The following is a 12,324-nucleotide window of genomic DNA, read 5'->3' as shown; positions in this document are numbered from 1 at the left end:
CACATCACCTCATCTTGCTTCTTCATAACACTTAACCAGACCCTGAAATTGGCCATTTCTCCATTTGGTTTTTTATTGTCATTGTTACTTAATGTTTGCTTTCCTCCTCTTAGGAAGGAACTGTTTAGTTCACCATAGTAAATCCAGTATATCAGTAATGTCTGGCACACAGGATGTGCTTAGTACCCAAATGAATGAATGAATGAATGAATGAATGAATCACTAGTCTATCACAACATTTCTCCAGAGAAACAAACAAACCCACACGATTCCTACCTTGGAGCTCAAATTCTACAAACCTTTCAAAAGTTCATGGGTGGGGCTGACGCTAAAAATATTTTAGCAACTCAAGTACAGAGCCGCTTTTGGTATTCTTGGGTTCTGTTATGGAACTCTCTTCATTTTGTTATTTTAAGCATGGCCTTGGTGACGCAGAAATCTATTTCAATTGGCTGTGTTTAGGAACAGTGCCACAGAGGAAGCGGGGGCCACGCACTTGTGTGGTGGCCGCCCTGCCAGCCACGTTATGTGAATCACAGATACTTGGAGCCTTTGGTGCCCTGCACAATATCTCATACGAACAGAGTGCTTGATAAATATTTGCTCAGTGACTGAATGAATGCCTTCGTATTTTGCCCTGCTTTCTTCAGAAGAGCTTGAATTATTGCCCAGCTCTTCTCTGGGAAACCTAGGGTTTGCTGGCCCCGTTCCGATCTTATGCTTTGTGAAAAGCCCGGCTCCTCACTGCCCAGAGGAAAGCAGGACCCGTTATTTGGCAGCAATCTCTGCTGTGGCCAGAGAGGAAGACTGCTTGGGGCCAGTGCATGGATTTTTTTTTTTTTTTTTGAATGTAGCTTTGTCTTTGATTTATTTTCTTTTTTAGAGAACAATGAACTTTCTCTAATCGATAAGATGGGCTCATCAGTGTAAACTCCTTAATTCCCCTCCCATTCTGGTTCATCAAATATCTGAGTGCCTACTTGGTGCCTGGCAGTGTGCACAAAATTGCAGGGAGGAGATAAATTGGACCAGCAAGCTCCAGGCCCTTAAGGAGTAGGTGAACGGCCCAGCAGGAAAGATGGCCTTGATTGGCACATAATTACATCAGGATGAGTAATATTGCAGGACAAGTATAGGAAGCCCTGTACGAAACGATCGGGGCAGCAGACCCATTCTTGTTTAAACCACTTTCAGCTTATATTTGAATGTGACTGCTTGAAGTTTGTCCCAAGAGAAAAAATTTCATTTTCTTTTTTCCCCTCAGGATTTGTGATGTGATTTATTTGTCACATTTCTTCCTACTGGTATATCTAAAGGGGTGGTGGTTTTCTACAACTTAAGAGTCCTGAGGTCTCACTTACATCTGCAGATATTTGCTGTCCATTGTGTAGCAGTTAATCACTCCTGGGAGTTGGAACGTTGGATTCAATCTTTATTTTGCTGTCTTTGAAATACAGATGATGACCGGTCTGTTGGATCCCATTCCCTTAGCTCTTCTACTCGATTGGATTTTTAAGTTTTTAGCCTGTGTGGCCTTTGTATTCTTTCCCACCCTAGTGCTGTTGTCCATCCATTTTCTAGAGTATCTACTTTTGGACTAGTGTCATATGTTTTATTTATTACAAGAATAAACTTTATAGCCACGCTTGTGAACAGAATTGTGGTCATGGTGCCCATAGAGGGACAACCTCCAAAGTCTTACACTAGGAAATAGCTAGTCCCTTTCATTCAACAATTCCTAAATTCCTGTTCATGCTAGGTTAAATACTGGAAGCTTACACATTACCAGCAAACTCTCTTTTCTTAGGTTAGTTCAGTCATGAGGCCCACCAAGTGCCAGAAACCAGGTACGTGAAGGGCATTGGCACAATCCTTACCTTCAGGAATTTGACAGTCCGGGAAGAGAGAGAGAGAGATGCAAATATGATCTAGCATCAAGGCTGTATGTGAATCAGAGCCTTGGTTCAGTAGGAGACAGTGGTCCGTTCTACCGTGGTGGAGAACAGCATCAGAAGAGAGCAGAAAAGGCCTGCTAGGGCTTGAAGCTGAGCCTCAGAAGTAGATTAGGTCAACTGTACAGTGTTGAGGGAGTTTGTGGGGAAGCAAAGACACAGAAGTGAGCGAGGGCGGTATGCTTAGGGATTGCAGTTCAAATCACCCAGAGCATAGGGGGTGGGGTGAAGCACACTAAATGAGTGACGCAGGGGCAGCCTCACAGACCCTCACGTTGTACCCTAGGTCTGCAGGTACACAGTATATGGAAGGAAAGGTGGGAGGCAGAGCCAGCACGAGAGGGGAGACAGGGTTTTAAGAAGGGTTGGAGAGGCATAAACTGGCTTCTGTCTGATGAGATCATCCCAGAGGAAAGCTTGATGTGAAATGGAGGCAGTTAGAGCCGTTCTCAACTGCTGTGCCATTATACACTGTGACGTCCCTTGGAAACTCATTTCAAAAAAGTATTTGCATATGTTGCTGGGTTTAACATCCTGATTTAAAAAAAAGAGAAAAAAACTTTTATCTCTACATTAATAGGTGAGCTTGGCCTATGATTTTCTTTTCTTACACTGCCCTGGTTCAATTTTAATATCAAGGTAAGACTATCCATAGATGACTTAGATTGCTTTCATTCTCTTTCTAGAGTTGAAAATGGATTTATAATAGAAAATCCTATCTTTTCCTTGAAGGATTGGTTAAATCACCTAGAAAACCATCCAGGCTTGGATTTTTTTTTTTTTTTTTTTTTAAGACAGGGGGCTGGGGTGAGGGCCAGAGGGAGAGAGAGAGAGAGAGAATCCCAAGCAGGCCTGGTTCAGAGCCCAGTGCAGGGCTCGATCTCACAACCATGACATCATGACCTGAGCTGAAATCCAGAGTCAGACACTTAAACCACTGAGCCACCCAGGTGCCCCTAGGCTCACATTCTTTAATTTTGAGGAAGGAGGAAATTTTCATCTACTCATTCAACTACTTTAATGGTTACTGGATTATCCAGATATTCTATTTTTTTCTTCATTCAATTTTATAATTTATACATTTCTATAAAATTGTCCGGTTGATGGCAAATCTCTTTATTTTCAAAATTATCTGCATGAAGAAGCACAAGAACCTTTTGGGGAGATGGAAATATTCTGTATCTTATTTGTGGAGGTGGGTTCACAGATATGTCAAAACTTACCGAGGACACCTGGTGGCTCAGTTGGTTAAATGTCTACCTTCAGCTCAGGTCATGATCCCAGGGTCCTGGGACCGAGTCCCGTGTCGGGCTCCCTGCTCAGCGGGGAGTATGCTTCTCCCTCTCCCACTCCCCCTGCTTGTGTTCCCTCTCTCTGTCAAGTAAATAAATACAATCTTTAAAAAAAAAAAAAAAACCACAAAAAAAATCTTAACCAAATAGTGGTGTGGACTGTAAAATATATTTTTGTTTTCCTGTATTGTAATTTTTGTATTGTAACTTTTTTTTTTTACTTTTATTTATTTATTTGACGGAGAGAGACACAGCGAGAGAGAGGGAACACAAGCAGGGGGAGTGGGAGAAGGAGAAGCAGGCTTCCCGCGGAGCGGGGAGTCCGATGCGGGGCTCGATCCCAGGACCCTGGGATCATGACCTGAGCCGAAGGCAGATGCCTAACAGCTGAGCCACCCAGGCACCCCTAATTTTTGTATTGTAAATACATGCAGTTCATAGTAAATAGATTATACCTCATAAGCTGTTTTACATTTATCTGCAGGAAATTATACAAAGTATTTTTTGTGATTTTTAAAAATTCTCTCTATCTTTAGACATGTTCTCTTTTGTCTTAATATCGTTTATTTGGGTAATCTCTCTTCTTCGTGAATCTTGTTGAAGGTTTGTCCATTTCATGATCTTTTAAATAACTAGCTCTGTGGGAAGAATGCTCAGCATTCTTGCTTTCTTGATCTATCTGCCATGGTGCCTTGGCACCTCCTCCCCAGCCTCTCACCTCCTCCCCAGCCTCTCACCATTTTGTGGGGGCAAATGAGGGCACATAGGAGGTTAGATGACTGGGGGAAGAGGGCACATTTGTGGCAGAAGCCAGCGTTGAACGGATGAGATTCCTTCTTTCAAGGTGTCTAGTGCAGTCAACAGATCAGGCTCAGGAGCTGGGAGGCGGTTTTCCTGTGCAAATTGACATGGCTAAAGTATCATTCTATCTTTGAGAACTCCCCTCAGAATATTTAAAGAGGGCTTAGCTGGCAAGGTGGACACTCATTACCCTTTAGGCACTACATTCTGTCACTTTTGCATTCAGGGCCATAATACTGGCTCTTGGTGCGTGACCCCACCTTCACTGGCAGACTGAACAAAATGGGTAGCTGAATCTGAAAATAACACAGCATCAGTTAACTACTAAATAGTTAATATATTTTACTGTCTTGGAATTCATGTATTTGTTTTGCCAGCTAAATATATCTGACTAGTTACTTAATGCAATTTATATTGTTCTTTTTATTTGTTGAAAAAAAAAAACTAGTCTTCTGGATTTGAGGGAGCTAATTATACTTAATTGTTTAATGTAAAAGCTCTATTGCTTTTTATTTTTCTTCTAGTCATCAAATGCATTCTAGAAGAAAATATCATAATATGTGAGACAGACTATTTCAAAATGCAATGCTTATATCTTAATACTAAATATAAGCTGAGGAAGTCATATCCCTATTAAAGGTATATTCAGAGTTGCCACTCAGTTGTCTTGGGGCTTTATTCAAAATAAGCAGGTGCTGTGCAGCAGATGTACCAAAAACGTTGTTGAACATTATTCCCTATCAGTATAATTACCTGTTTTTGAAAACTTGAAAGGAAAATGTATGTTGTGGATAGGACTTGGTTCCTGACAAAGTCTTACTAAGTAGCCTAATAAGAAATGCACTGTGCTTTTACTGAATGGTGCATCAGCAACGAGGTTATCTTAAATTTGAATTTGACCTCCTGGAATGGAAAAAGGGGGCTGGGGGTGGTGGTGGCAGAAACTTGAATAATCTTGTATCTTGCTTCCTTGTGCTATTTTTCTTTTTATGTAGTTGAACTATCTTCTCTTCATTTTGTTTCAATCTGAGGACAAAAGTTGGAAACTCAACACTGAAAGCTATTGCATAGTTTGCTCGCGCTGCCATAACAAAGTCCCCCCCAGACTGGGGGGCTTGAGAACAGATGCTTGTTTTCTCACGATTCTGGGGGCTGGACATCTGAGATCAAGATGTCTTCAGGCTTGGTATCTTCTCAGGCCTCTCTCCTTGGCGTGTAGATGTCTGTCTTTTTATAGTGTATTAACGTTCTCCAGATAAATAGGACCAACAGGATGTGTGTGTGTGTGTGTGTGTGTGTGTGTTTATAGAGAGAGATATCTACATCTCTACGGAGAAAGAGACAATGAGACTGAGAGATTTACTTTAAGAAGCTGGCTGGCACACTTGTGACTTTAGAAATTTAAAATCTGCAGGGTGGGCTGCCAAGCTGGAGATTGAGGGAAGAGTCCAAAGGCAGTCAAATGGCACAATTCCTTTTTGCTTAGAGGTCAGTCTTTGTTCTAAAGCCTTCAGCTGGGGGCGCCTGGGTGGCTCAGTTGGTTAAGCAGCTGCCTTTGGCTCAAGTCATGATCCCAGGGTTTTGCGATCGAGCCCCACATGGGGCTCCCTGCTCAGCGGGGAGTCTGCTTCTCCCTCTCCTTGCTGCTCCCCCTGCTTGTGTTCTCTCTCCATCTGTCAAATAAATAAATAAAATCTTAAAAAAAAAACAGCCTTCAACTGATTGGATAAGGCCCTCATCTGTTTTACTCAAAGTCCACCAATTTAAATGTTAATCTCATCCAAAAAAACATTTTTGCAAAAAACATCCAGAATAATAGTTTCACCAAATATCTGGGTACAGATATCCTGGCCCAGCCACATAAAATTAGCCATCAGGTATGGTCTTCCCTCTCTCTCTGTGTCCGAATTTCCTCTTCTTATAAGGACATCAGTCATATTGGATTAGGGCCCGTCCTAATGACCTCATTTTAACCTAAGACTCTATCTCTAAATACAGTCATATTCTGAAGTCTTGGGGGCTAGTACTTCAACACATGAATTTTGAGAGAACACAATTCAGCCCATAACAGCCATTCATTTAAAAGTAAGCATACATAGAAAGACAACTCTAAGGGAAAAAGAGCCCTCCTAACACTGAAAATGTGTTCTTTCCTCTGACTTTAGGATAAAGCATGTTTGTGAATACTTAGATAAGCCAATTAACTGGAATGGAAAGTAACTCTTTTAATTTCACATTTCTACAATCTAGAAGTCAATTTTGTTTTTCTTTGCCAAGGATATTTCTATTATCACAGTAATTAGAGATTAGATTTTTAAAATATCTTATTCTGATTATATGTGGATTTCTACCTGTTTTAATTTTGTGCTTTAAAATTTCAGATTAGAGTGCAATGTGTGAAATGTTTTTATCTTGAGTTATGAACTAATTTGAAGTTGCTATTAAAAACAGAGCCACATTTCTGCTTTCTCTGGCAATATAAGAAATAAACAATGGGAAAATTATCAATAAAAATGAAAGGAAACATTAACAAGAGAATATAAAATAAGGACAAATCAGAAAACACTTCTTCAAGGCGTCTCTGAAATCATAATATAGTCTGACAACATTATCGCTTCTTTTTATATCAGTACCTTAAGTCACTTATATTTTCCAAAGCTGTTTAAATAAAGGGTAAAATGCTCCTCTATTTCTGATACTGAAGAAATGCTTCTTTTCTCTCTTTTTTTCTTTTGCAGATAACAAGGAGATTTTCCTTTCCAAAGCAATTCACAAGTCCTTCATCGAGGTTAATGAAGAAGGCTCAGAAGCTGCAGCAACCTCAGGTGCCAAGTTAGAATTTTCTACAATCTTCTCACCTTTTTTTTGATTTGTATTTTTAAAACAATCTTGGGTGAAGAGTGGGGGCCATTTTTAGAACCAAGCTAAAAAAAAAAAAAAAAAAAACTGACTCTGCTCTAACTTAGAAATCAAGCTAATGCTGAACCAGCTAGAATTTTCTAAATAGAATATGAAGCATGCACTTAACTGCAGTGCCCCGATACAGAGTAACTCCCACATCTAATGAGAGGCAGGAGGACACTGGCGGCTCTGTAGAATAGATTTCCCCGCTGCGCTGCTTGTTTAAATATTTTAAATATTTTCCTGTCGCCCATTTAAACATTCTTCTTCTTACCTAACGACTTGTGGAAACTAGTTCTTCTTTTTTTTTTTAAGATTTTATTTATTTATTTGAGATATATAGAGAGAGAACACAAGAGGGGGGAAGGGGCAAACAGAGAGAGAGAAGCAGACTGCCCCCTGAGCAGGGAGCCCAACGGGGCTCAATCCCAGGACCCTGAGATCATGACCTGAGCCGAAGGCAGACACTTCACCGACTGAGCCACCCAGGCACCCCTGGAAACTAATTCTTAATTTTGTCAAAAGTTTTGATTTTTTAAAAGCACACACATAAAAAGATGTAATAAATAATTTTAACTGAATAATGCTGATAAAATAATTTTAAATAAATAATTCTAAAATTTTGACCTAAATCATGTGTTCAAAGCAAAATGTTAAATGTCCTTGATTATTCTGAATGTTTTGATTTCCCCAGTTAAATGAGAATGATTTTTTCCAATGATTTTTTTTTTGGATTTGTTTCAATCTCATGTTCAACTGCTATGTTCAAATTTTAGTAGGATTTTTCCTTCCTCTGGTAGAATGTAAACTATCATTTTTTTTTAACTTCTGCATAAATTTGTCCACTAAAAGGATATCACCAGTTAAAACAGTGTTTTCAGGAGGAAATAGAAACACAGTGGTCTTGGGGCATCATGAAAGCTGAAAATCTTACATAATTTAATCTTGACCTTTTCCTGACAATGAATCACCCTGCAGCAAGTATAAAATGATTATCCTATAATAAGGATCCCAGGGGAATGCAGTTTCCCAGCTGTAGGAAACATCATGCTTCTCTTACTGCTGAATTTTCCCTTTCATCACCACCATTCTGGTCACTTACTCAAAGTCTGGTGACTTGCTATGTAAAAATCCCCATTTTATGCAAAAGGAAATAATGATTTGGGAATATAAGGAAACTTGGTTTTTTGTTTGGGGTGTTTGTTAATTCTCCCCCTTTCCTTAGCTCAAAGGTCATTTTAGTAAAGACATATGTATTTATCTGAAACTGAGAATAAAAATTTTGTAAGAGGCAGAATAAATTTTTCTAGTATTTTTGGTGGAATGGAGGTAGGAAACTGTGTGTGTGTGTGTATGTGTGTTGTGTGTTTAAAGATCAAGTAGAAATGTTACCACTTTTACAATTTTTTCTCTTAAAGTCTTTAAAATTTTGTTTCCGGTAAATTGTTGCCTTTGCATTAAATGTAGATGGTCTTGGAGAAATTACTCATTAGTCTCTGCACATCCACAGACATGTAATTGCTTTCTCCCTGCACTGTAGGAATGATTGCAATTAGTAGGATGGCTGTGCTGTACCCTCAAGTTATTGTCGACCATCCATTTTTCTTTCTTATCAGGAACAGGAGAACAGGTAAGTCTGTTATGAGAACAGAACTTTATTTATAGGCCAAAAAGAGATAACTTTTTTAAAATTGAGAGCATTTTTTCCACATTACTTATCAGATAATTTCTAACATTCAAATGATTTTTTAAAAAGAGAATTATTTATATTTTTATTTTTAGAATACTGCTAATTGTAAGCAAGAAGGAAAGTAAATATCCCATTTTTTTGTTCACACCCTGTTTTGTTCACTTCCAACCCAATGCAGGTACAGTCCTATTCATGGGCCGAGTCATGCATCCTGAAACAATGAACACAAGTGGACATGATTTTGAGGAACTTTAAATCATTTCATATGCAAAATAGTAACTAAACACATTATGTTTGCAACTGGTATATTTAAGATTTGTGTTTTACAGTATATCTTACGATAATATTTAAAAATAGTTCCAGGTAAAACAATGTACGTAAATCATAAGCCAAGGAATATTCTCAGTATTATTGAGGTAATAGTCCCGTGGTGTCATTGTGTCCACTGTGCTGGTATTTAAAATAAAAGTGCATATTGATAATGTGAACAACTCTGTTTTCATTTTACAAATTGTAGGATAAGGATAATTCTAGGTAAAATTTGGAAATGGTGATGTTTTGGGACATCTGAAATCTTTCATAATCAGGCAAAAGCAAAGCCGTGAAGTCAATTTAGCACTATTTATTATGCTTACCGTAATAAAGCAGTAACAGGTCAGATGAAGACAAGCACTCCTCCAAATTTCTAATTGCTATTTCTCCAGAGATGGTATATAGTGTAGTATACAAGAATGTAAACTGAACATCTTCTGTAGGCTCTGTGATAAAACTTGATAGAAAAAAATAGGACTGTGCAAACCCCTAGATTATGGCTATAACGTATTTACTGTCTTTAAAAACTCCCTGGGCTTCAGCGGCCTGATATAGATTAGAAACCTGGTATATCACCATGTTTTGGTGCTGCTAGTAAAATCCAAATTACAACAAAGTTCCCCAAAGTCCCCAAATAAACCATATGAGCAAATTAATAATAAAAATATGCCCTTCAATAGGTCGCCAGAAAATTAACGAGAAAAACCATACTAGTGCAGATACTGGAAACTGGCAGGTCAGGGGCTGAATGCTGCCCTCAGAGAGGTTCTTGTTTGTCCTTGTGGAAGGTTTTTGTGTTTTGAACTTGAATGTCTGCAATTAGGGTATCACAGTCCTGGTTTCTCCCATTGGTCACCTGATGGCTCTTGGATGCATTTGTGTTTGGGACCCCCAGAGAGTATAGTAAGTACTTTGCAGAATTTATTCGTCTTTTTTCCTAATACAAGAAGTAGTCAATTCCAGTGGGGTCCCACTTCTTAAGGTCTCCAGTAAATGACTTACCCTTTGGCTGAGATAATGATCTTCCTTGGGGCTAGGAGATGGGTGGGGGAAGTTGCTGAAGGAGAATGATTTCATCAGGTTCCATGAACGGAACCAGGCCCATTTGACACCACATTTTTGATTCTATGATTTAATGGTTGCAGAAAAAGTTTGAAACATTTTCAGAACTTAACAGAGACAATTTGCATGTGACTCTCTCTCTTGTGTGTTAGGTATTTTGCTATGATTTGGAGCTGTCAACAAGAACTGATAGTATCACTAACTTTAATTCTGTTCAGGGGAGTAATTGTTTGGGGAAACCAGGCTTGACCCCAGACCTACTGAATTCTAAACTCTGGGGAAAAACTTGAAAATCTATGTTTTTAACAAGTTCCCTTGGTGATTTTGTTACACACTAAATCTTAAATATCACAAAAATAAAGGATACACATGGAATGCTTACTTACATAGTAGTTGTTTAGATATGGTTAATGTATAGAAAATTAGACCAATCGATAAAGTATCGTAAAGTATCAGAGCTTTTTAAACTTTATGTGTAAGAGAGTAACCTGGGGGATCTTATTAAAAGTGCAGATCCTCATTTAGTAGGTCTGGGGTGGGACGTGAAATTCTGCATTTCTCACAAGCTCCCAGGTGATGTGATTGCTATTGGCACATGGACTCAGGTTGGTATCAAAACTCCACATAACACAGGGTTTGCATGTTTGATACTTTTATATGTAGAAATAGAAAAGCTGTATAATATTCATACAACTTGGAGAGATTTGGGGGTGGGCTAGTAATCCACATTAAAAATGCAATGCACTTACACAAAAAGAGAAAAAATGGTTTTATTCTAAAGCTTCTTTTTTATGTACGTACTATGGAAAAATGCAGACTTCCTCTGCATATTAGAACACTTGAAATATATTCTTTAAAAATATAGAGACATTTATAGGCAATGTGCACAAAAAGTTTATGAATACCCAAGGACACAATACTTAACACTGAATCTTTTACAGCTTGTGTTTTCAGAAGACTTATAGTTTATTCATAAAGCTGAGGTTATTGTAGAACAGTGCTCTTGTTTTCATTTATAATGTACACAGATTGGGCTAACTGTTGTTGATTCAGTATTGATATTCAGAGTTTGTGATATTCTTCGTTACCATATCACTACTTGTTAAGCATTACATACATTGCTATATCTGTATGTCCATCAGTCAACTAAATGAGTTACCTATAAGGAAGAGTAAACATCATTAGATGAGCATATGAATTTTAAAATGCCCCAAATGCAATTTTTATTAGCCAATGTAAGATTAAACTCTATCATCCAGAATGTTTACCTTAACATATTTCAATACAATTTAGATCTCCCTTAAATTAAAATGGATTCTGCCTTGTTATTAGCATGTCTGTGGAATGCATAAAAATAGAATACTTGATAGTACCAGGTTTTTTCTATTGTTTGACTTTGTTTATATTTTTTTAGTATCTTCTGTTCTATTAAAAAGGTAACATCTCATAGTTCAGTTCCACTTCCTTTAAAAAGTGTAGTTGATCACACACATGCACACACACACACACACATTGTACACAGCTTATGGAAATTTCTTTCTCTCTGAATATATATTTTGGGAAGAAATCAACAACAATTATAAATCTTTTGCTTTTAAATCTTTCCACCTTTATTGAGGTGTAATTGACAAAATTGTGTATATTTCAAGTGTACAATGAGATTTCATATACATATACAGTGTGAAATAGTCACCACAAATTGATAAACACATCACATTTACTCTCTTAGCAAATTTCAAGCAAACAATATAGTATTCTTAATTACCGTCACCATGCTGTACCTTAGAATCCCAGAACTTTTTCATCGTATAACTTGTTCATCTTTGGCCAATGTCTCTCCATTTCCCCCACCCCCCAGCCCCTGGCAATATCCAGTCTATGAGTTCTACTATTTTTTTTTTTTTAAGATTCCACATTATGAATGAGATCATACAATCTTTGTGTTTCTTTATTTGGCTTATTTCACTCAGCCATAGTGTCCTGCAGATTCATCCATGTTGTTGCAAATGGCAGGATTTCCTTCTTTTTTATGGCTGAATAATAGTCTTTTGTTTATTTGTATATATGTGTATATGTACATATATTACAAAGGAATATATATGTTACATTTTCTTTATTCATACATCAATGGCACCTAGGTTGTTTCCATATCTTTGCTATTATGAATAATGCTGCAATAAACATGGGAGTACAGATATTTCTTCAAGATACTGATTCTGTTTCCTTTGGAGATATTTTAGATATTAACCCTTTATCATATATGTGATTTGCATGTATTTTCTCCCATTCTGTAGGTTGTCTTTTCATTTTGTTG

The 12,324-nt window shown here is 37.8% G+C and overlaps 1 protein-coding gene across 3 annotated transcripts in view; it reads left to right on the top strand.

Annotated features, from left to right (window-relative positions):
- The window catches only part of SERPINI1 (serpin family I member 1), a 71,726-nt gene extending 61,264 nt beyond the window's left edge, over window positions 1-10,462 (top strand). For 2 of the 3 annotated variants that reach the window (XM_032407269.1, XM_032407268.1), the window contains exons 7-9: window positions 6,784-6,870; window positions 8,487-8,576; window positions 8,815-8,891. In XM_032407269.1, the coding sequence (XP_032263160.1) occupies window positions 6,784-6,870; window positions 8,487-8,576; window positions 8,815-8,891 (254 nt within the window). Of the gene's footprint in view, window positions 1-6,783; window positions 6,871-8,486; window positions 8,577-8,814 lie in introns of all 3 variants that reach the window. The other variant, XM_032407267.1, reaches the window with a different exon arrangement.
- Window positions 10,463-12,324: the final 1,862 nt, after the last annotated feature.

Source organism: Phoca vitulina, unplaced genomic scaffold, assembly GCF_004348235.1.
Source record: "Phoca vitulina isolate PV1807 unplaced genomic scaffold, GSC_HSeal_1.0 scaffold8, whole genome shotgun sequence".
NCBI classification, from domain to species: domain Eukaryota; kingdom Metazoa; phylum Chordata; class Mammalia; order Carnivora; family Phocidae; genus Phoca; species Phoca vitulina.
This window is presented reverse-complemented; position numbering and strand designations above follow the sequence as displayed.